Source organism: Corapipo altera, unplaced genomic scaffold, assembly GCF_003945725.1.
Source record: "Corapipo altera isolate COAL_440 unplaced genomic scaffold, ASM394572v1 45, whole genome shotgun sequence".
NCBI classification, from domain to species: Eukaryota; Metazoa; Chordata; class Aves; order Passeriformes; family Pipridae; genus Corapipo; species Corapipo altera.
The window spans coordinates 23,610,535-23,635,775 of NW_020884877.1; the positions used below are offsets into that span (position 1 = coordinate 23,610,535).

A 25,241-nucleotide genomic window follows, 5' to 3' on the forward strand; every position below is an offset into this window, starting at 1 on the left:
CCTTTGCAGTGTAAGGAGGCAGCAGTGAAGATACTCAGACCACTGCTTTCTTTTGGCAAGACAGTAACAAAGATAAATTGAAATTATCCTAGAATTTGTTCAGTCAAATGAATGGCTTTATCCAGGGGTTGACAAAATAATTCTGGGTTATAAATTCAAATTCTTCATGAACAATATGATACAACTTAAATCTCACAGACTTTACAATGGAAGAAAAGAGAAAAATCCTTTCTCTGCATATTTAAAGTACAAAGGCCATAAATTCAAAAATTCCTCATGTCTTGGGTTCTGGAATTTGTTAATTTTGTCCTACTTCTTCTTCTTCTTGTGACTGGTCATGTTTGGTGTTCACCTAACCCAACCCATTTTGCCTCCATGTTTTACTGCATAAAGTAGATTCTACATGAAACTCTAAGAGATGTTCTAGGATACCCATACTCCTGGTCTCCACAGTTACATGATGCAAATTGTTGCCTATCAGGCAAAATTCAACCTTTTTTTTGTGTACATACAAGTTAATACAGTAATCACATAAAGCGTATTATATGAAATGAATATAGTCAGTGGAAACCCACATAATCCTGTGTTTAAAGCAGTGAACTGTAACTTGGCAGATTCCAGCATTTTGGGTCAGCCACACAATCACTCTCTGCTTGACTGTTCATGTTGAAACAAAGGTTGTGCTTATCCTGTCTTATCCTTTGTCCAGCTCCTTTGGTTTGGACTGAGAGCTCTTTGCAGTGCAGCATTAAGGACAACAGGACACCCTTGCAGGTGTCACCCTTGAAACTTGAAGAGTTTTTAAGAGAACGAACATCACATTTGAAAAATCAAAATATTTCCTGCTTTTAGATAGATGCCTTTGTTTTAGCTTCTCAGAAGAGGGGCAGAAAGGCCCTGTGGCTGAATCAGAAACGCCTGCAAACTCCAAACTTCTGGGACAGAATGTGTTTTTTCAAACAATTCTTACTTCAAATTGCAGTTCAGCAGACTGCACCTGCCTCCAAAGCAGCTCTGTGATATTCCACCTGAACAGACTGCAGTGTGTGAGCAGATTCAGTTCTCAGGTGAATTGTATAATGATAAACTCTTAACTGCAAACATGCATTGAATCCCACACGGCCGAATAACAGCGGCTCACCACTGAGCACCCAGACTAAGCCAACCTGCCTGGCCTCAGACCCCACTGCAAGTTGCTACCCCTAGCTTGCCACCACTCTCCTGCTTGATGTATCACAAATTGTGTCCTCTCCAGCAGTGAAATCACCTTTAAATTTCCTGCAGAGCAAGTGTAATAACTTGGACAGGGGGCCTTTGAAATGGCTCGCTCAGTGGTGCTTATACACATGTGGTGGTAGAGCTAACTGCTTGCAAATTTACAGGCTCAAGCTGGTGTCAGATGCTCCCTGTGTGGATTTCACATGTTGCAAATATATTTACCCATAACATCATTATACCATTGAAAAACTCACCTCTGTTTTCCCTTTACTTTGACAGGACCTCCTGGTGTCTTCATCTGAACCCCATGCTGTTGCCTGAAAAACCAAAATGCACAAGTCACATAAGAATGCCACCAGCCACCATGTCCGGAGACTCCCAAAACAAGAGCAAGCATCTCCAGCCAATTTACACAGCCCAATTTAAAAGCAGCATTGTGACAGTAAACATGTATCTTGCTCCCACTGTGCTCACAGTGCACACAAATGATAAATAGATGAGAAGTCCAGAGGCAGAAGCAACTGGAATGTTCACAGAGGACAGACTTTAATTTACATGTAAATACAACTTCTGATCACCATTCAGCTGGAAGGTCCAAGATATAAACCCCACACACCGAGTCATCACCTTCTTTTCAAGGAGGACAGTGCTGTAGAAAACTCACCAGCTTTCATTGCCAAAACGAAAAAATTCCCTACAGCAAAGTCCAGCAGTTCTGCACAAATCTGTTGGTCTTCTTAAATTTACCCCCAAGATTATCACCTTTTAAATAACCTTGCAGTGAAGCAAGCTGGATAAAACCACTGGGAGCTGGGGAAGTGGGGAGAAAGGTTGATGGTAATTTGTGATGCCAGAAAAGTGGGGTCAGGTCCTGAGATAGAGTAAAACACATCAGTGCTGAGGGCACTGTTGATTGGGGTCTGAGAACATGTGGGGTCTCCAGTTGGCTCTGACTGCTTCAGAACAAGAAAAGTCAAGACCAGAAAAGCTGCATTAGAGAGAACTTTTAGATTTAAAATATTCAACAACATACCCAGCCCAAATTTCCCCCCTTCAGCACTTTTTAAAAATAGTCCTAACAAATTCAAGCAGGTATAGTTAGCTGGAGGTGAAAATACAAATAAACATCCATACTATACATAATACATCATTCTGAGTACAAGAAAAATAGCTCTGTTACATAAGGAAAGGCCAGGCTCACAAAGTTCAGATACAGATCCAAAGCTCCCCTAACAGAGCCAGGTTTTCTTTATTTTCCTCAGTCCATTACCAACAAAGGAAATGGCTTCAAAGTTCGGTCCGGATCTGAACTCTTCTTGAACCTTCTCACTGCAGCCAATATAGTTTTTAAAACCTAGGCTTCCATAGAAATTGTCCCCTCGGCACATGATAAATCCAACTTTTTTGCTAGAGAGAGTTGGGAAACCACTGAGAAGAGAGGATGAATTTTCCTACTCCCAGCTCAGGTCCATGAAGACGCTCATTCAGAACTACAAGAAATGCCACCACCCAGGAAATGCATTCATATACAACATTTGGGGAAGGGATATTTCTACCTCCTTAAAAAAAAAGAAAAAAGGCATCCCTCCATTAGCTGAGCATTCCATTCAATTTGGCTTGAAGTAAGACTTCATGAGCACAGTCAAAGATCTGGTCGGAGAAGGGAAGAGCACAGATCTTTCCCTGGGAGTCACTAGGGAAATACCTTCCATGTACTGCAACCCAATCCAGGCTGAAGGCCAAAAGTTTGTGCTTCAGATGTGTTTTTGTGAGACCTGGGATAAGTCCTTGCTGGAAAGGATCATTAAGCTATATCCTGAGAGGGTATATGTCACTGGATGAGAGAGCTCACACAGTAAGCCAACACAGGAGAGCAAGGAATTTTGAATGGTGGCTCCTAGGAGCCCTTGACATCTGCAACACAACTGCATAGCAGTATTTTGATCCCCAGTTCCAGCTCTAGCCCATATTCACCTAACCACAATATCTTTGCACCTTGGATCATATTTCTGACAATCTTAATATAAAAAAAAATAAAAAGAAAAAATGAAAAAAAATTCAGAAAAGAGGTCACATAGTACGTGGCCCTTCTTCCCATTTAAAAAAAAAACAGAGACAGAGCTCCATTATAGAGCCCAGTTTACCCTAACAGTGCTTGACAGGACAAAATGAAAACAAAAATTGTTGGTTACTTCAGCAATCGATTCTTCTCCGCAAATACTCTGGGTCTTCTGGGGTTACAGCAGTGCAACAGAGAAGAATTTGACCTCCCAGAGGACACCCAGCTCTTCCTGCTGCTCACCTGCACCGCAGAACTTCGAGGCATGTTGCAAACATAGCCCAAGTCAGAGCACTGCTCTCCTCCAGCTATGTTCTGATGTGCCTAAATGTTTTCTTTTACTAGGCACATTGCCCTTCAGCTTTCTGAAGCACTACCTTGATGAGTCTAGTGATAACAGAAGATCTTGGTGATGGCCCAAATTATAGGAACATGTTGTTTGTGACTGCATCATTAGTCAGGGTGCACTTCATTAGAGCTAAGAGGATAATTAAGCAATATGGCAATCTAGAGCATGTTTTACAAGTCCCACACATGTCTTTGGCAGGACAGGGAGGAGTTAGTTTGTGGGCTAAGTAACTCCAATGACCTCTGGTGACTCAAAGAAAATATTCATGACCCTGCAAAGCAGAACATCTTAACAATAATCAAAGTATAACTGCAAAGCGAAGCAGCTAATGTGCATTTAAATATTTGTACTGCAAGGTCCACTGACCTACAGCCTAGACAAGTCCTTGTGCTGGGATCCCAGAGGCCTGCACACATCTGTGGTCAGAGCCTTTGGGTTGGACCTGGGCAGGCTCAGACCTCTGATCTTGAGGCTTTCACATAAGCTTTCCAGCATTGTTTGGTTTCTTTGCTTGACTGATCGGCTGTCTTTTCAGATCAAAATGTCCCACCCTCATCATCCCTATTGCCTTGGGCTCCTCTGTGCAAACTCCCTGTGTAATGTGGGTGCTCCGTGTCTTCTCACTGGTATGTCCAACCCAAGCCCCTCCTCCACAGATGGAGATATGTTCTTCCTCTGCCTTAGATTTATTCTGCCCCAGTATCAAACTACATCCTGGACATTTGACAGAGAAACTTTCAGAAAGATCTCTCTTCTGGAGTGCATCTGTATGTACCCATATAGTTCTCAGTGAGGCAGAGACCTACTTAACACTTGCATAACACCACAGCACTGCAGGAGATGCTTTGTACTTTCACCTCCTTACCTGATCATAATGCTTCTCAAAAGCCAGCTTCTTGAACACGACTTAGGTGCCTCCCCTCCCTTTCCTCATCTCCCTCAATAAATCAGATTAATACTTTTTTTTTTCCCCCACTACTGAAACTGCCTCTGCACACTTGGATGAGATACAAACTCTATCCACCAGATGTTTCTGGTCACTCTGGTGGGTCATCATCCTGAATTTATGATTAATTTAGTTGTCTAAGACACTTAAGTTTCCCAGCCCCAGAAAACACATCTGGGATTATTTTTATTCCTCCTGTGGCACCAGTCAGTCAAAAGCAGTAGACATCTCTGGACCCACATGCAATAAACAACTTCCATAGCATAGGTCATGGAAACAGAGCCTGGATGAAGATGTGACAAACCCGGAGCAAGGCTACCTACACATACAGGACGATATGTGCTTGCTCCAAGCCCTGCTTACCATGTGCTTAAGCAACCAAGCTGAGACTGTTTTAGGTCAGGATGTCAGCAATTCCTCCCCTACGTCCTCAACAAGAGGTAAAAAAAAGGGCAGTGGGCTGGTGTTTGTGCATTATTTCTGCTTTTTTAGGAAGTTGCATGGAGGAGACAATCACAGAGAAGCAGTCGTGTGTACAACTACATGTACCTGGTGCAATATTGTTCAACTAGAAATTAACAGAAATGGGCCACAATAGCTAAGCTCAGTACATATCTGAATATTCAAATCTCACACCCAGACAAAGAAAGAACGAGTTAATTTCTCTCCCAATAAATTATGAGCATCATGGTTTGCTCCCAGTTCAGACTGCAGATCAACAGTGCTCTAGAAATTCGATCTCATCATGTGCTGTCAAATCAGTTATACAGCACACACTGCTGAGAGAAGCTTTCTGGATACATTTATTTAATTACCAGCACATCCCAGTGTTTTTATCCAAAGTATCTGCCTGTCACTATCGAGTCCTGTTATCAATAGTTATATGTATCCTCAACTGTTGATGTGGAAATCTCTTTAGACTTCTATAGACCAGCTTTTACATTCAGGCCAGGAATTTATAATTACTTCAAACACCACATATGAATTTAATAGATTAAGCATACACTAATCCTTTCACTGTACTTGCACAACAGAGGTTGCAAGTTTTCATGCAAAACCAGAACATTGCTTTAAAACTGGAAAGTTAAGACTGGAAGAGAATATGTTACAGCATATTTATCAGGTAAATTAAACCTGTTGTTAATTTCTAAGGTCTTTTATTGCAAACTATCCATCTGTTACCAATCTCACTTCCATTAAATAAGTGCTCCACGAAAACCACTGGAAGCCTTGCATACCTGCAGACAGACCCACAGTCATGTTGTCTCCTATTAGGAGAAAAAAGTGTAATACCAGAATGTACACTGCGTATGTTTAAAAGGAGACAAAACCCCCCTGAAGTACAAGCTTGTACTTGAGTACTGAAAAAAAAATCCTAACCCACCAAAAATCAGGGACTGATTCTGTGAGATGCCAGCATTTTCTAGAAGGTACTGTGTTCCACAGGCTTCTGCTGTTGTCAGCAGAAGCAGAAGCAAAAGCAGCACCCAGGCGCAGATCTGCAGCAATTGCTGACAGCAGGAGCTTCCATTTCCATCCCCTCCCCAGTGCCCATAGGAGACTTCTCAATCTGCCCACAGAATATGAGGTGATTTTGGTTCTCTGCTTGTGCTGTGCTGGGCACCCTGATCAGAGTCTGCCAGTCACATCACCCTTTGCTGAGTTATGCATGAGGAAGGAGGGCAGGAGGTACTGTGATATGACAGCTATTGTGCACTAGAGACCTGAGCTGGCAGAGTAATTTCCTTCCCTGCGTATTTATTTACATTTTCTTTTACAGTAACTATACAAGGCACTAGTATGTTGAGAGAAATGTAGCTCTGGAAAAAAAAAAAAACACTTGCTTTGAAGGCAGCTTCCTGGATTCCTCATACGGGCCAAAATCTCTGCATTTCTTATTTACATTTACAAAATTTTTTTGGATCAGCTCATTTCACGGCAAGGTATGGAAACTTTGCTCCAAGTTTAGGGAGAGAGAAATATGGAGGGACTATGTTTCTGCCCTGCTTTTAAAATCTGTTGACTTTAATGGAAATAAAGCACATATGTACATACCCTACTGGACCAGTTTAGCTTAACCACATGCTTAAGGAGGCACTGGGGTGCGGATCAAGTCCTTCAAACAATGGATGCTCAGAGGCTGCTTCAGTTCCCTACAAAATGTCAGCCTAACTGATGAACAGATTTCAGTCCTCTAAAATACCACCCATAGATTCTTGCTGATAATGACAATCAGTTTCACAAGGCTGTGTACTCTGCAGTGTCTACATAATACAGCACCAATGCAGACCTACTCTTCTCTGGGCAAACTCTACAGCATTAAAAGAAATTGATAAGTTCCAGGTCTTACAGCACTTGGAAGAAAAAAGATCTTTCAAAGTTCTACAGGCTGGATCCAGAAAACCCATGAAAAGGTTTTTCATCTTCTATGATGTTTACTGTGAAAACATTTCTGCAACACTTTACCCTCTTTACTTTACTTTCTCCTCTATTTAGTCCTCCAGGACTTCTCCATAAAGAGTTGCTGCTTTAGTCTAAGAGTGGAAAGTTAAATTCCCTTTTTGAAACATTGACTTTTGTCTCTCGAGGACAAGGCACATTTACAGTGCTCCATAAATAACTTATTGAAAATCTAACTTCTTAATAATAAAGCACAGTAGCTTAATACACCAGAGGCCATTTCTGAAGTTCCAACACTGGTAATTTATTAAAACTGTGATAACCATGTCTGATAAAAAGATAACTACTACTGAAAGGACAAAATGCCAAGCTTCAGTAATTAGTTCTGCTTCATACTGCAGTATACAAATTGCAAATCACTGCTGCATGCAGTGACAGGTATGAGGAATGATCACAGAATTCAGTCAATTCGTTGTGGGGAGAGGAGGGGGCTTGGATGAAGAGAATTGCATTGTGTTATCAAATTATTAATTGATTTCCCTTAAGTGATTTCAGATCCTTCAAAATGTGGTAAAACTCAAGCTGTTTGCTCCAGTTAAACTAAGCACCCACACTGCCTATCAACAGACTGGCCCAGTCATATGGCTCTTCTGGAGTGGCTGGACAGTAACTCAGATGGGGAAGACCTCAAATTAACACTTAGAAGATGGAGGTTGGCAAACAAACAAACAAACAAACAAATCCATCAGTGAGTTTTAGGTCCCATAACCCTAATCTCCAAATCAGACCTTCTCTCTATAACCAAAAGTCAGCATCTCACTCTACAGGGACTGTTTTTGGCCTGGCATTTATTGGCTGCTGAACACAACTGCTCGCTCTGTTCAAGTCAGAGTAGAAGTGGATGCTACATACTGGCATATTAAGGATGGAATAATTCATCAGAAAGAAGGATATTTAACTCAGTTCCAAACAATACCATATTTGAATATTCACGTTTCTCTATCTCATGGACTGTTATCACATCCTTACGAAGAGAAATGCAAGAGTTTGAGGCACGTTCCTCTGCCCTGGATCACATACTGCACCAAAAAATACAGAATGGTGTACATAGCACACAATAGACAGCGAGAAGAGTTTCCAGGAGGACTGACCATGTTATCTTCATTGGTTTAATTTTGAAGACTCACTGATGTAGAGTTGAGTCTGTCCTCCCACCTTATGTTTTCAGACTGTAGGCACACCCAAACAGAGCATCACTTTAACACCCAGCAGAATAGGGCCTCAGCCTCCAGGTATGAGAGCTCTACCTTTTTGATCAAGTTATCCCAGTCCAAACGAGGCACTGTACATCAGTTGAGTCATGGTAACCCACCCTGTTCATGGTCCTCCCTTATCTCAGATGTGAGGTAAAATGCTTCAGTTTTCCTCCTGGGCAGAGAGCACATCCCAGTACCCAGCACTGCAGCAAGTGCATAAGCTCCCCAACCATGGTTGGCTGTCTGTGCCTACAAACACAATCTGTTCTCCACTGCAAATGTTAGTTTTTCAGGAAGAGTTTTTAGCTGTTGTGAGCTCTTCTTTGATGGTCATTGCTGATGATTTTCTCTCTTTCACAGCTTCAAAATCCCTTGTTATTTACTTGTATTATAGAAGCACGTAGAGGAGTGAACTGCGATTGTGACCCCATATTTCTAGGCAATATACAAACATGCTGTGGGAGACAATTTCTGTCTGAGAGCACTTACAAGCTAAACAGAAAGCACAGGCACATGGGAGGAATGGAAAACCAGAAGCACAGAGGGGTCAACCGACTAGGAAAAGCCACCGAGCATGTCAGAGGCAGAGATGAGCACTGACCTTTGCCCTCATGAGGACTAAAAACTTTCCTGTCTAGCACAAATCAGTTCTTAGACAGCATTTTTTTGCTAGTGTCACAAAATACATCCACTGAGTCGGTGGTGCGTGAGGGAGAGGGTTTAGAGATTAGAACAATGGGCAAGACACTGTACATCTTGTCCTGTCTTTTCTGACATCTTGGGGCGTGGCCACAGACTCATATACAAAAAGAAATTTGAATTTGGGTGCCTTCACTTCCATTCGTCCTGCAGGAGATTTATTAAACAACATAAAGTCTGTGAATCTGACACTCCCCTCTCTCTGCAGTGTCAGGTAGGAATTTCCAACTCCAGACATGCACTCCCATATCTGAAAGGAGCATTGTATGAGGCTTAACAGATCACAGTTTCTACAGTGTACCCCAATGGAACAACTGTACAAGGTTTTATTATTAAAGACGATTGTCTAAAGCTTTAGTCAAGAACATTTGATACCAAGTACTAAAACCAAAATGGTGCTTTTTAAGATAAACAACAGCCACATCCGGGTTACAGCTTTTTTCAGCTCTTTGGGAATTTCAATGTACAAAGAACATATTAAAATGGAGCAGCCAGCTCAGCCTTGAGGAGGTGCTGTCAAGATTCCTGTTTGAAGCAGATTGACTTGCTGTTCCTTTAAGTACACTTCCAGGAACCCTGGCGTAAAACATTTGTAACTTGATGCTGAATTCCATACAGAGGAGAATTTGAGCTTTTTTACATAATGGAACTTTTTCATCCAGATTTTCAGTTTTCATAGCACCTATGAGCCTCCAGCATAGCCCAGGACTCCCTGTGCAAGCCTGTGTACGTATAGCCTTGCCAAAATGCATTATAAGTAAAGTGCAGTAATATATGATGCATCAGGCAGCAGTGGACAGCAGAGCACAGAGACACAATGGAGCACAACCACACAGAAAGGAAAGGACATGGCACACCAGCCACATAACTCACTGTGAGGTTTGTATAACCAGAAGAGTTTTAGCATACCAGGGATGTGATTCTGATGAGACACGAAGGCAGACACATGGGAGAAGACAAGAGGATAAGGTGCATTAACCTAAGGAAAGAGAGGTGCTGGGCTGATTCAAAGTGGGGTAAACCTCTTACTGAAAGTGACAAGCAGGTTTGTGAAAGACCCTTAAAATTAATACAAGTAATGCCACGAGGATACATCCAAAGAGAGGGGAATCAGTGTAAGGGTACAAAGATACTGGAATGCAGTGCTGTCCATAATGATAAAGCAAGCAGGAGTACACACTCTGCTGTGACTCTATGCCGAGCTTTGACAGTTACATATTTACACAGCAATGTTACTGAACATGCCAACATGATACTTTGGAAGAAAGACACAGCTCTGAAGAAGAGAGATAAAGATGGCACTGTCTTTCTGTTTCTACTATCTAGTGTTTGTATTTTTATCATACTATGAAAAGAAAAATGTCAGTCTGTGATGATTTCATTTTGCTGGTGATCTACTTCATTTTGCTTGAAAGTTCTTAGGACTGCAATGATTTATTTGCATGTTCTATATGGGAATGCTAATCTTTTTTTTTGAAAACAACTTAATCAATTGCATATTTCTATTGCTTTTAAAGCATGGATGGGGCCAAATATAAATTGATAGTCTTAGTAAACTGGGATATTTGGCATGCTAGTGAAAAAAGACCTTAAAACTCTCACCTATGGCCAATTTAGAATGAATGACAACATCCAGAACTGGAGAACAGCACAGGAGATGCTGGGGAAGGATGACTTATATGTTTCCTATTACTGAAGAACAAAAGCATACAGAAACTGAGATGAGACTTTTAGCACACTGGGTAATTAACAGTCACAGCAGAATTTGGTTTCTCGCCATGTCACATTCAGTTTATAGCTTATGACAACAAACATTTACAAAATGTACTGGAGATTACAGAGACATAAGATTATATGTTAAATCAATAAAATAACTAAATAAAGAGGTTAAAAATATACTGAGGGGAAAATGATGACAGAAAAATTTCACTGCGGTCAAAAACAGGTCGGGAATGTAAGTACTGCTGATGTGCACACACGTGCAGTTGTCACTGGCCAGGTAGACACCACACAGCACTATTTCTCACACCACCAGCACTGTTTATTCTGTAAAGAATAGGTTTTGTTGTGGGGTTCCTTTTCTTCAGTTGCTACAAACAAGGTACAACAAGCTATTTCTAAGAAGTGAGCCAATGAACGGAGTCACAGCAATGGTTTCCCTTGATATAGTGGAGGCAATTCTTCCTTCAAGGCTCCTTTACCACCAAAAGATGTCCATTTCTATGCCTTTATGTTCTTTGGCAGAGTCGCCATTCAGAACTAAATCCCTCCTTCCTCTTTGTGGCCTCCGCTGATGGATGTGACAAAACTTCTAAGCAGCCTCCTCTTACTGTTTTGCACAATGATTTCTGGAGTAGGAGGTTCAAAACCCCTTCCAATGGACCAGCCCATATTCAGTACAAAATCAATTTACCATGGCTATAGTCTCCTTTGTATTTCTGCATCAAGCAAGGCAATTTTGTTCTCCTTCATTTTTCTGCTCTGGGTTTCCTTGCCATTGTGCCTCTTTGAAGCTCACTGCCATGGAGAGATGTTAAGGATCTCCACCATACATTTTTGCATTCCCTCCCCCTCTGCTTCTGGAGAAATCCTACAGTCAACTCAGTGCATTTCTGTGCACCCACATTAAGGGTTCAGCTATGAAAAGCAATCTTTCCATATATGCTTCAAACTGAAAATGTAATCAGTGAAGCACATGTGAAACCTCTGTGTATTATCAGCTTTCTAAAAGTGAGGAAGTCTTGCATTCTTTATTCCTCTCCAGGTTACATCATTGAATATACTTGTTCAGCATTTATTTGTTTGCTTTGAGAAGGAGCTAAAATAAGTTTGAGGAACTGTCCAATTTGGATCTGATTCTCCCAACAATTAGGCTGAGATTCAGGAATCAAAATCAGCACATCCTGCAGTATTAGAGAGACTAATAGAGAACTAAGATGACATTTTCACTGTTCTGCGCCTTCTGTTTTTCTTTAGGGAAATCACATCTGTTGCACTGGGGGTGCTAATGCTCTTTCAGATGACAAACACTGTAATATATTCTCATTAAAATTGTGTAAGAGGTTGAACATGGTTTGAGTCCTGTTTTGTCTTGAAAAAAAAAGGGGAAGTGCACAATTAGACAAATAAATGTGCATGTGATTTAATTTATCCTATCAACATTCTTTTCTGGTTGTGCACTTAAGCTTGGTGTAGTACAACCAAATGGAAAAAAAGGCACTGGAAATATTTAATTAAGTGAAAGCTGCATTATTGAGACCAAACGAAAGCTTTGAGATTACTTTAATGAGCCAAGGCCAGTTTTGTGCAAGCCAGCGAGATTGGGAAAGTTTTGCAAGACAGACTGAAAACAGAGATCCTGCCTGAGCCTGCTTGTACCATGGGAATTTAAGTGAAACCAGACTCTCCCTCTTGCTCTTCCCCAATATAAAATAATAGCTTTTGAGCTTCAATAATATGAGCAAAAAATTCTAAACCCTCAGCTAAAAAGGAGTCTTTGTACTTTCCCTATTCAGTTCAGCAGATTTATGTCTGAATTTCCATTTGTTTAGCACACCTAGGAAAAAAGATCCAGATCCTGTTCCTACTATGATTTTGACATGTACTGCAGAAGCACAAGAGGCACATGGACTAGTCAGCTGCATTCTGATAGGCACTTCTGGTTAAAATTAAATGGTAATTCTGCCCCAGTGAGCCCAAATCCTCAGGTTGAAGTGAAACACAACGTGTGGCTGCAAAAAATAGGCAGAAGGAACAGGAGGGAGCAATGAGATGACTGATACTTGCAGTCAGGGAGTACACATGGTGCACAGGCAAGGGTGGTGTAAGCTTCCCAGGAAGGTTTTTGGCAATACACACAGACTATGACCTTTAGACTCTCTGGTTTCTATGGGGTTTGGTGTTCAGCAGCATAAAGTGTCAGAAAACCCCATTTTTGATAAATCACTAATAACCAAGAATGGGTAGGACCTTTCAGAAGTTACCAGGCTGAGCTGGAAGAGAAAGCCAGAAATGAAAGGTCCTCCATGTTTCATAAAAGAGATTTCAGTATTTTTTATTGTTCTACAGCTACATTGTGCATTACATCTCTGCTTTCCTCCGCCAGGTGCCTAACGCTCTTGATAAGCTAATTACAGCCTTCTGCTTATTTCATGTCAAGCTTAACTCCCCAGTCTGAGCCTAGCCTGCAATTCTGGCATGTATTTTCCTTAATCTAAGACCATCTGTGCTCCATCAGCAAGGAACACTTAAATACAGAGAAAGCGAAGAACCAACAGTGTTGAATTCCCTGTATGCTGCCTCCAACTCCTCTCCCCAGCATTTCCAATTAAGTGTGAAGCCAACATCCATCCAGTCCTAAATACACTAGAAGGCTCTGAGCAGGTCAGAGTCAGCTACAGATGCAGCAATACTTTTCAATGGTCATTGGGGAAATGACAAGCCAAAAGGGACCTGAATCTTTCAATTTTTTTTACATCAAAAGCTTCATAATTCAAGTACTATCATATTCCCAGCAATACATACAGTGGTTGAGCTCAGCACTTGATCGATGTAAATCAAATACTTGTCTCAGAGAAGAATAAGGAGTTAGTTTGGGGAGAAAAAGCAATGGGGTTGATTTATCAAGAATCCAAAAGATATTTCTCAAGTCTCATGTTTACTGCTGCACAATGGAAGGGTACAACAATCTAAATCAATTGAAATCAAAACTGGACTGCAATGTTAGGGAAGATGGCTCTCTGCCACCCTAGTCCCACCACCAAAGGTTTGAGTGTTTCTGACCCCTACTGTTCCCTTGCTCCCCAGCCCAGCTCGACAAGTCCCCGCCTGCTGCTGCTGTCAGTGGCCAGAACCTGACCACTGTGAGCCCCATCAATCCACTCATCTTTCTCCTAAGGCTGGGAAACAGATGCCTTCAGATTCCCTGCTTGGTCTGTCACAGTTTGCCTTGCTTCTGCCTCCTCTCTTCCAACACCAGACGTCAGCACCTGATGCTGTAGTAAGCTCTGCCAAGCTTCATCTCAACAAGAAATTTATTTGCTCCTTCTCCTGCAAAGATGGCTCTGATGCAGTGTCTTTTATTCCTTCCTCCCAGCTCCTTTGTTCTGTTCTCCAGTCTGCACTCTCCTGCCAACCCAGGATTTATTTTCCAATTTCCCTCAGTTTGAGTCCTGCCCTTACATTCCCCCTTCCACCTGGCTCTTCTCTCACCTCCCCTCCAGCACGTTTGCATTTGACCTCTGTCAAGGTCAAAGATTCCATAAATGAGTTTGGAGAATATTCCTTATAATTAAGATGAGGGAATACAAAATGATTCTACAACAGGATTAATGAAGCATACTTCTTTGTGCTTCTTCTGTCTAACTCCTTTTTGGTGGTTTTCAAAGCTTTCACATTTATCTTCCATTGAAAAAAATACCTTTTTCCTTTTTTTGCCTTGTTCTTAAATCCTCAATAACTGATCTCACAGCAAAAGCTACTAAATTTGTAACACTTATATTAGCTACATACATTTTTTCTCCTGTCACTGTGTTTACCACTATTATATTTATGAACCATTGATCATTCCTTTCTGCCCCATGCATCAAAATCCCCTCTTCTTATGCAATTGCAGTATGTCTCTTAAAACTTCCAGGCTAACTGAAGAACTTTTTTCCTCATTCTTAATAAAGCTTAAATAATTTCTTTCTGAAATACCTTGCAGCCTATTCAAATAGCTGCAGCCCTGTTATTCCTTTTTCCTTACTTAAAAGGAATTAAAACACTCTATTTCTAAAACCTCAAAACCATGCTATGTCTCCTGTTTGAAGTGAATAATTAATAATTAAAATAATGTATGGAATTTGGTCCACATTCCTGATACAAAAGTGTCTCTGAGGAAAACATATTTATTAACTCTCCTCCAAATTCCTTCCAAGCTGTTCTCTTTTTAAAATAAATTCATAGATTTAGTCACATTCTAAGTATTTTTATCTGAAGGGATACATTCATGTTTCAATTTTCCCCTAGGGGACCCCAACTATTCTATTTTTACATTCAAAGGTTTTAATTCAAAATGTTTAGTAAACAAGTAGTGAAAAATGGGTCCATTTTAAACACATGGACATGCTGAAATTGCCTAATTGCTTACCTAGAAAGCAGAGGTGAAGGTAACAACTGCTTAACTTTATAATTAGTATGGATAAGAATATAACAATTTTGTGGGCTCACAATTTAGACAAATTTCATATATTTACAAGTGCATATCATCACGTACAACACTTAGGTCTTAAATAGAAAGCCACATATTTCAAAGCACTTCGAAAGGACAAAATGTCATTCATTATCTCAGCTTCACATGTGGAAAAAGAAAGCTCAGACTGGAGATGGTTGGAAAAACCTTACCTCTTCACAGCTGTCTACAAGTGAGGCAGCTAATCCATGCTCTCCAAATTCTCCTTATAGCGAATGGAGAAAAACACATGCTTTTTCTGCATATCTCCTTTCCCTAACTCCTCACACTCGGTCTCCACAGTATCAGAATACCTTAGTCTGTACTTGATCATGTTACTGGTAGTACTGGATAGCTATAACCATGGTGTAATTTCTAGATTAAAGAAGCATTTCAGTGACATTAGAATTAACTTCAGATCATTGTTCCTTTAACTGCTCAAGTTGTAGTGGCACCCAGCAACTCAGTTATGCATCACAGCCACATTCCATCATGCCATGCTCCTCCAGTGGTACAACCCAACCTTCCTTTTTCACTACCCACCCATTAGCAGGCAATCCACAGCAGCTACTGCCTGATCTTGTTCAGCTGGAGGTTTGCTGCTCCTCCTCCTCCAGCCCTGAAGAAAGGTTTTTGAGCCTGGAAACTTCCCATCCTTCTCCAGTCACACTGGCTGGGGATGCCATAGGCATAGTCAAGGTTGTGCCTGTTTACTCATCTATCTTCTTAGCATGTGGGTTGTGCTTTCCTTGAGCTCAGCCTGGCGAAGGCAGGTGAAACCTTGGAGGCCAAAGCTCTTTGAGGCTTTCAAAGGATTCAGCTGCACCTGCCATGCTGAGACAGGATCAGTGTCCTGTGGGAGTGATGAGCAAACTGTTCCTGTCTCAGCTCCCCAGCTCTGGGTCTCTGGTAACAGCTGTGCAGGCCATGTCTGTGACTCTGCTCTGTAGATCCAATAATCCCCTTGTATTAGTCATTCAGAACTGCTGCGTTTAAAAGAAGCTGTAAAACACACATCAGCTGAACTGTTACTAACAGAGAAAAGTAGAATTATTTATCTAGGGGAAAAAATGCACACAGTGACATGAAATGTGTTTACTATAAAATATTGGTTTTCTTTTTTCCTAAGAGCTCAACAGTTTGTTCTAGAGGAAACATGAGGTCATTTGTGGGCCCTTTTAGAGAGATGCAAATCAATAAATGGTGATTTTTTTAATGCTCTCATTATAAATGACTGGATGCTATCAGGGTCAAACTTAATCCTGTGCAGAGAGACAGTACAATGGATGTGTATCATTTGGATCTCTCTTAAGCTCTGCTTAGAGAATAAAATGAAGATATTTCTCTGTAATCTCAGTCTTAAAAAAAGCACCAACACGCTGCTTCTTTGCAGTAATTGGCCCACGTACTCCATTGTTCATCTTGTAAGAGGCCCAGTGTGCTCCTTTGTGTTTTCAAGGACTCCTCTTACTTCTGACTTCCAACATGTGCAGCTCAGCTCCCACACCAGGGATGGGTCAGGGCACGGTGTCCCAGGCAGGAACAGCGCTTCCCTGAGCACACAGCCCTGGGCAGCAGCAAACCTTAGTGCCAGCTCAGCAGGATGCCAGGACCTCTGCCCAGGATCCAACAGCAGCTCACCACCAGCACAAACCTGGGCTTGCTGAACAGGGAAGACTGTGAGAGGTATCATCTCCTCCCCAGGAGAGCGTGAAGCAGGAGCTGGCTGCGTGAACCCTGCACTCAGTGTGTGAAACTCAGTAAGTCGCTGCTCCCACATCAACTGCTCTTAGTGAAGGTGCTGCATTAAACCCTTGCTGTGTTGGAGGCTTCAGTAATGATCATATCAGAGAGCCCTAATTGGGACAGGAGCAATTAGGAAATGCTTCCTGTGCCATGTGATAAGCCAGCACTTAAAGCTAGAGAATAAACCACACCAATGTCTAAAAATATCCCACATCCCTAAAGTAATAATAATAAAAAGCAGCATATTTAATATAAATCTCAGTTTATATAAATGTCAGTTTAGGTAAGGTGTTGTCTACAACAAGAGGCTGACTTGCCTCTCAGGAACATCTGCAGGGCTGGATTTGTTGACAGCAGCCACGGATGAATGTGTGTGTCAGGGCAGGGGACAGCCAGGGCATAAGCACACGCAGATCCCCCAGAGCCTCCTGGAGCTGGTGGAGTGGGAAGCAGCCCACAAAGAAAAAGGGCTAAACAGGCAAACAAAAATACATTTTGCAAAGATACTGAAGCAACACTGGTGACAGGAAATGAGAAGTCCAAGGAAATGATTATTTTTTTAATTTTCATTTTTTCCCCTCCTCTTTCTAAAGGACATCTAATGGTCCTGACTGTAAGTTGCAAGACATAAGAGCATTAGTCTTCATTCCCTACACATAAAATACCTGACAGGATTTTATCAAATAAGGAGTCCAATATGCTACTGTTATCAGTAAGTGACTTCAGCAGCTAATTAAATTCTCAGTTTCTAAATCCTGCTCATAATGTTTGCTGACAAAGACCAAAACCCCTGTAGTAATTTTGGCTTGTAGGTGAGGTGAGGCAGGGAAGGAGGGAATGACAACTAACAAATTACCCAGAAAGGCAGGCTGGCAATCCACAGCTGACATTCATCATGCAAACCTCACTTTACTGTGTGAGTGTAACAGGGCAGTTCTCCTCTGGATGCAAATCAAATCTGTGGCCTTCACTAACTCCAAGAAGGCTGCCCTGCTTAGGCATAGCTCCTGAACCTCCTCTACATGCTATACCCTATGTATATGATCCTCCAGTGTGTGCATACATATATAAAAAATAATATGTAAATATATATATATAAGAACTTCCTCTACCATGCCTGAATATTCACTTTAGAGGGTAATTACATTGGTCATAACTAGGTAGTGGACTCTGACCCAGTTTAGCAGACCTATGAATGCACATATTGAAACATATTCTCACTCACTAGAGCATGCAGCATGTTCTTAACTCGGAGAATTCTCAAAGGAAAACTGGCATTTATTTAAAGCTAAACCTGGGCTTAAAAGCTTTGCTGGCTATAAACGGACTCCTCAGTTTGGTTCTCCCTGACAGGGGGAATGTTGTGTTCAGAAATCACTCAACGCTATGGAGTATGAGGACAGATTTGCTTTCTTGGCTCTCTGAATTTCAGCTGATGACTAACATCAGCACAAGGCTGGTTCCCAACAGCAGACACTGGAGCCTGTTAAAGAGTACAGTTCACAGCAGTGAAGAGCTGGAGAAGTGTGTCCTTGAAGGATGAAGTGTGGCCTTCAGACGTGGTCACCTCCAGTCTGACAGGCCTTGTTTTCATCCCTCACCTCCCACTCCAGGTAGAAATTTCTGTCTTAGATAAATCTTTGGAAAGGAGACCTATACCTGAAAGCCTCAGTCTAGCTCCTGACCAGTCATTTTTAAGAAAGGGTGTATTCAGGGAGTAAATTTCATTTGGGAACCTGAAACCATAGGAATAAAAAGCTGAATTTACCAGAAAGTTTGTTCAGCCAATATAACCTTTATTATGGAATAGCTTTAAACTTCTAGCCTGAGAGTGAGAGGTTTTAGATGCAGCTTTGGAAGGTGATTTATGAATAGATTTATATGTTAATCTGTTAATAAAAAATGTTTCATACTGATAAAATATGTGACAATCTAAACTCAGCTATGAGCCACATATTAAAGACTGCATCTGCTCTAGTAGAGGTTTTGATTATGTTTTTAAATAAGGGAACTGCATTGGCCTAAAAATAAAGAAATAAATGTTGTATCTAGAAATATGTGCCATATAATTCAAATGCGTATCTGGGAATCTGCAAGAAACAAATAATAAACTGCTTAGAAGAAAACGGCTTCTGGAAAGTCAAGCTTATTCCTGAACATTTCAAAATAGAGTTCCTGTCAGGCAGCTCAGTGGTACATAAAGACAGGCAAAATATTCTCACTCTTTCCCAAAATTACTTCCCAAACTGGATTTTAAATTGGATGATAATCTTGACACTCCAACTAGATTGAAGAAATAAGTATCTTCAGCAAAGCTGGGCCAGCTTCTGAGCACCCCTGGGCTCATGCTGCATATCAATGCCTAATTTCCTCATGATGTCTGAAAGGATATTTTGAAAAATAGAAACGGTTCTGGCTCAAGGAGGTTTCTGCAAGTAAATCTGAAATACAATACTTTTACCTTCTTTTATTGGCAAAACCCACAGCATTTTACAAAGGAGTGCTATATCCCTATTTCACATGCAGACAAATTGGGCAGATTAACTTTACCTCAGGCATCTGTGGGCAGAGCCAGCACTACGAATTTGGCCCTCCAAGCCCCATCTGGTGCCTATCCAGCAACTCTTGGGGATGTAAGATTTATCTAATATTTGCAAGTTTTCTGATGAGTGCCAGGGCTTCATATTGAGAATCCTTAACATTTGTCAGTAAAATATTTTCACCAGGAGAGATTACTTGAGTGACAATTTGTGATGTAATCTATATTACTCACTGCTCCCCATTGGGTTTGTTTATCATATTTTATTCAAATATACCGAGAAAAACTAAGTTAAACTCTGCCATCTCTCCTCACACTTCTGTACACTTGCAGAGCATGTTTCTCATCAGCACGTAGAAGTGTGGCACCACTGAGCCCTAAATAAGTAGAAAATAATGCATTTAATGCTCAGTTTGATTTAAAGTGCAAAAGACAAAACCTGTTCCATTTGTTGCTATGTGACATATTCAGGACTGATAGACAAGTTTTATTAACAACACTTTGTTGATACATACTGTTGATTTACTAGTGATTAGGCCACAGAGTTAAAAATCCCTTCAGGGAGTAGCAGGGAGGGAAGTATGTCTTCAGGAGCAGCTGTGCGGTTTAAGAGCTTCATCTCCATAGCAAGAATGTTGCTGCTTCTTACACTGAGGGAAGAAAACCTGGAGTAAAACCATGCTTACCAGAAATGCACTGGATAGGAGGCTGCAGTTCATCTGCTACGGGACCCTACGGAAATGTTTTGTCTCTATTTCAAAATGCTCATTCCAAAGCCCCATGATATCAGCAGAAAAAAACTGACTTCAGTAAGCTTCAGATCAAGCCTTAAGAGTGGATACTGCCTCAGCATGTGGATAACTTTAAGCTTGGGTTTAATTGTTATGCCTCAGTGGTACTGAGAAGTTCATCAAGTTTTGCCCTAGTGACTGGGTAACACTCTCCAAAGTCTCCATGTGAATGTAGGGGATCTTATTTAGAAATGTGGAGCCAAATTTCAGAAGGAAATAAAGTTGCATTTTTTGTACCATGTTCGTGTTTTGCAAATGGGGTAATTGTAGACCCAGGTGGTACTGGACAGTGTGTAAGTCCAAAGGGAATCCTTCCAAATTCGTGTTTATGACTACTTGGGAACTAACACACTCTCTCTCTGAACTTAATCCTCTCTTCAATTTTTCCTCAGGAAAAAAAATACTAAATTGTCAATTAAAACACAGTTTAATCTCAATGTTTTTGTCTTTCTTAGCAGAAGAAATAACTTGTGTCTTCCAAATAGTTTTGCAATAGGTGTAGTCATTTATTCTTTCATAGTCTGTTAAAATACAGTATAGATTCTTGAAGTATTTTAAATGCTTAAATACTACTAACCTGATATAACATATCAGCACACAAACTTCACAGGGCTGGTTAGAATCTTTTTAATATGAGATCTTCCAGTAAAAAATTAATTGAAACCAAAACATCTTTAGAAATTATAACAGTTTCTATTAAACTTATCAGATGAGAGTCCAGAAGGACTTCTTAGATCCAGAGAGAAGGGAAAGGGAAAGGGAAAGGGAAAGGGAAAGGGAAAGGGAAAGGGAAAGGGAAAGGGAAAGGGAAAGGGAAAGGGAAAGAAGGGGATGCCCCAAACAAACCAGGTCAATTGTTTGAAATGATAGAAATGCACAATCAAATGCTCTCCTTTGATGCTTCAGAAAATAACTTGACCCAGAGTATTTGCATTCTAAGTAACCACAGGTCTATCTCCTTCTCTTTCAGATTTTAAAAAAAGTCTTGTTTTCATCTCAGTGCAAAAAAGGTTGGAAATCTTGGCATCTCAAAAAGGTTGAAAAAGTAATATTTTACTCAGTTCAACTGAGAACTCTAAGATCCAGGTAAAATCAGGGTGAACGGGGGTAGGCACTGCACTGGGATTTATGAAATGCCAGCAAGTAGCCTGCTTTTAACACACACCAGAGAACAGCATTCCTTGATAAGAGGTCCTAATCAGCCTTATGCATTTTTAAAAATTTGCTCAAAGGCTTCTGTTTTTAAAATGACCCTTCCACCTACTCTATTAATTATCAACTCCAGTATAAAACTGACTTTTCTATGGCCTCACCATGAAAGCTGCAAATTAGCAGCTAACCTTGTCTCAGACCGATGCATAAATTAAACAGCATGTGCTCCAAGTGCACATCATTTAAAAAATGCATTCTATAAAATGCCTCATACTGAGAGTTTACAATGCATGTAAGAGGACAATTTAAAGATGGACATGAAACATGTTGCAGAGATTTAGTTTAAAAGAGATGCTAAAGATTTAGGGAACAGTATCCATTTTAAAACTATGCCTCTTGACGGCTCCAAGAATTTGAATACTACATGTCAAAGCTTCCAATATTAACAGGTCCTTTTGGACACCTCACCTCAAGATGCTGATTTTCAGTAATTCTTTAACAAAGTGCCTCAAGAAAAAGAGGTAGGCAAAATCATAAGTGATCCCAAAAATACCTTGGCCTCAATTTCCTTATGGATACTGAAATTCAGCCAAAAATGTTTTTCACAAAAAAATTAACCACCACCAAAGTTTCTCATCCAACTAAAACTCATTTGATGAAAAGTTTCTCAGGTTCCAAATGGAATTTCTGCAACACATTTCAGAAAGAAAGAGAAGAAGGGGAAAAATCTCTGAGAAGTTGGGACATTCGGTTCTGTGGAGCAGGAAATGACCTTGTTCTGCTTCAGTTTCTGTTGTGCTCCACTCAGTAGTTCTCATGTACTACTCAGCACTACAGTCTTGGAGAAACAACCTCAGCAGAACCAACAGAACATTCTAACCAAGGAGGAAACATCAGCATACGGTAGAGCAGATGAGAGCTAAGAAAGGAAAAAAACCGACCTCTTTATAATATGGCCCAAGAGCTGACACATCCTAAAATCGACCTCTCTTCCTTCACTTCCCTGAAATCAAAATTATTCTATAGGGTAATGATATCTTTTTTACACAACTCTTAATCAGTAACTTGCCCATACAATACATTTTGTCTTTTAGTCTTCTGCAATTCCAAGACAATAACTTCCTATCCAAACTATATGGCTTGGCTACATGATGCTCCAGTCTTCTTATGCTGTGGAGATTACAAAATTTAGTTTATATTAATGGCAGTCCAACACAGACTCAGGATTAATACAGGAATTTTAGCTTCTGAAACTGAAGATATCAAAAATGTGTTTTCAAGAGTGACTGTTTCATAAAATTATCCTTGAAGTTGATAGAAAACTTCTGCTCATTTTAATTGATTCTGTATCAGGCTTAAATGAAAGGTCACCACTGTCATTCAACAGGTATAAGGAAAGAGCACAGTCTTTTAAAGTGTTGGAGCTGAAAACCTTTCTAAAACCAGGGAGTAATGACATGGTTAGCACTGGGTTTGTGATATGCAATATTCATAAAGGGGATTATAATCCAAAAAATAATAATATATTCTCATTGGAAAGCAATGAATAGAGTCATGCTGTGAGGAAAAACATTATGGTCTGCTCAATGGCAGAAAATATTCATTTTCTGGTTAAAGAACAGATAACTGTCAGGGAAAACATGCATTAGGTAGAGTGAGCTAGTAAATCTACCCGTTAGAGAATGAGAGATTGAAGCATTGAATTCACTGTGCTAACGAGCAGTGGCACAGGGATATTGCTCCTCTGAGATGCTACTGCCACCCGCACTGAAAAGACAGTTCGGAGTAATCTCCTTCTCAGGAACACCCTGGCCCCTCCTCCTTTCTGTGACAACTGTGGGGCTGAAATGTGCCCTTCCCATTTCCCCACAGGTACAGTGCAGCTTAGGGATACAACTGATTGCACAAGAACATCCAGGAAAAAACAGCTTTAAAGTTCACCGAACTCTGCCTAGAGAGGTACATTCCACACACTGCAAGGCTTTGTCCCACAACCAGCATATCCTGCTGTCTCCTAGGCTGTGCTCCTCATGTTTCTGCCCCCACCTCATGGAAGTACAAATGCAAGGGAGCAGACATCTGTCAGCACAAACCTGCACCGTGAAGCAGATTTAGCACCACTGGCAGCATAAAATCCCATGAGCAGAAATAAATCAGAACACAATCTCAAGATGAAAAACTTGCCCAAATCAGGCCTGACAAGATCCACACCGTATTATACTTAAAAGCAAAGAGGAGATATAAAATAATGCAAATTAACATTGTGATTATTTCTTAAACTGCACCTCTGTAGGACTAAATGCAAGCTCTTTGTGTTTCTTGTCTTCCTTTCTGATCTGATCTTTAAAACGATGCACAGCGAAGGGAAGGTGGGAGCGGGTGCCTCTAAGCTGCATCATGTGCTTTATGGAGACAAGCCAAGCAGCTACTTAGGCAACCATTAGGTCGGGAAACAATTGCTTCCATCATTCCCAACACGTGTGTCAACATAATTCCATGCTCTCTTTGTCATGCAAAAAGTCTTGGCAAAGTGACCGGATACACCCAGAAAGCAGGAGCAAACTAAGCTCATTATGTTAACCGGAGATCTCACAGCAACCTCCAGTGCCATAGAAGGAGACTTCCCATGTTCTGCAGTGTAGAAAAGGAAAATCACTGCACTGAAAAGGGCCCGAGCCAAGCCTGACTTCAGAAGTGTATTAGGGAGATTCACAATTGGGTTTCATAGAAGGGGATCCCCCATCTGACAAGCACAAGAGGATATGTCAGGCAGTGTGATAACAGGCACTGCAGAAGGTATTACACCTCTCATAACTACAGAAACTTCCCTCTCCTATGTGCTTGTTGGAAACCTTCCAGCCATGCTAATATGGCTCTGCAAAGGGAAACTACTGCCAAATGGGAGTATCAGCTTCTCTAATTCTTTATTGTTGTCATTGGTAACTCTGGACTTTGTTTTCCTTTTAAAGGAAGATTCAATGCACTTTACAACCATTAAACATCTTTTCTTCTCTCCATCTATCCTTGTAAGTCTTACTAACAGCAAAAGGCTTGTGCACATCAGAATGGCTGGCAGTACTACTCTAATGGCTTCTTTGCATGGTCAGGTACAGGAGCAAGGCCTCTCAGACTCTCTGAGAAATGCTGAATACATCTTTGGTGCTCTAGCAATCTTAGAAGATGGTAAATATCCCAAAGCATAAGTATTTATTTATTTAAAGATAAGCAGCAGGGTTTCCACTAACAATTTTTGCCACATCTTTCAATTCCAGATTCAGTGCAGTGAGAGCAAAGTCCTAATACTGCTGGATATTTGCAAGCCCTTTCAAACTTCGGCTGCTTTGCCTTGGTAAAGGCGTGGGTAACATACATTTTTCAACGCATTTTCCCTCTTGAATGCTTGCAAGTCTGATTGTGGGTTTAGTATTGCATTTAGCAAAGCACAGGTCCTCAGCAATCCATGTTCACAAAGGCTAACAAAGGCTAAAAATGAGGATGGATGAGAATAGTTAAAGCTTCTCCGACATGTTGCTGACATCTCTAAAGAAAGCCAAGGATTTCTACTGATTGTTGTGTTTAACCATGTATCAGTCACACTACTTGTTTTGTTCCTTAAGATGCCATATTTTTGGCAGATCCCATTACCACCCAAACACTCAAGAATCAAAGCCAGAGAGCACCATCCAAGTGGGCAAATGTAGGAGAGCCCTTCCCCCAGCATTATCGCTGGAATGGGAATAAGCATCTGGCTCTCACTTTGTCTTCTCGCTGCTCCACCACTTTGGGCAAATTTACACTATATAGACTTCTGAAAATGTACATCAAATATTACAGAACTTTCATTAACAAGTCAAATAAAACAAGAGAGTAAAAAG

General features: G+C 40.8%; 1 protein-coding gene across 2 annotated transcripts in view; it reads right to left on the reverse strand.

The window, feature by feature from the left end:
• Positions 1-25,241, reverse strand: part of SEMA5B (semaphorin 5B) — a 271,715-nt gene that overhangs the window by 80,301 nt on the left and 166,173 nt on the right. For both annotated transcript variants that reach the window (XM_027637198.1, XM_027637199.1), the window contains one exon: positions 1,473-1,535. In XM_027637198.1, coding sequence (XP_027492999.1) covers positions 1,473-1,535 — 63 coding nt within the window. The remainder of the gene's footprint in view (positions 1-1,472; positions 1,536-25,241) is intronic.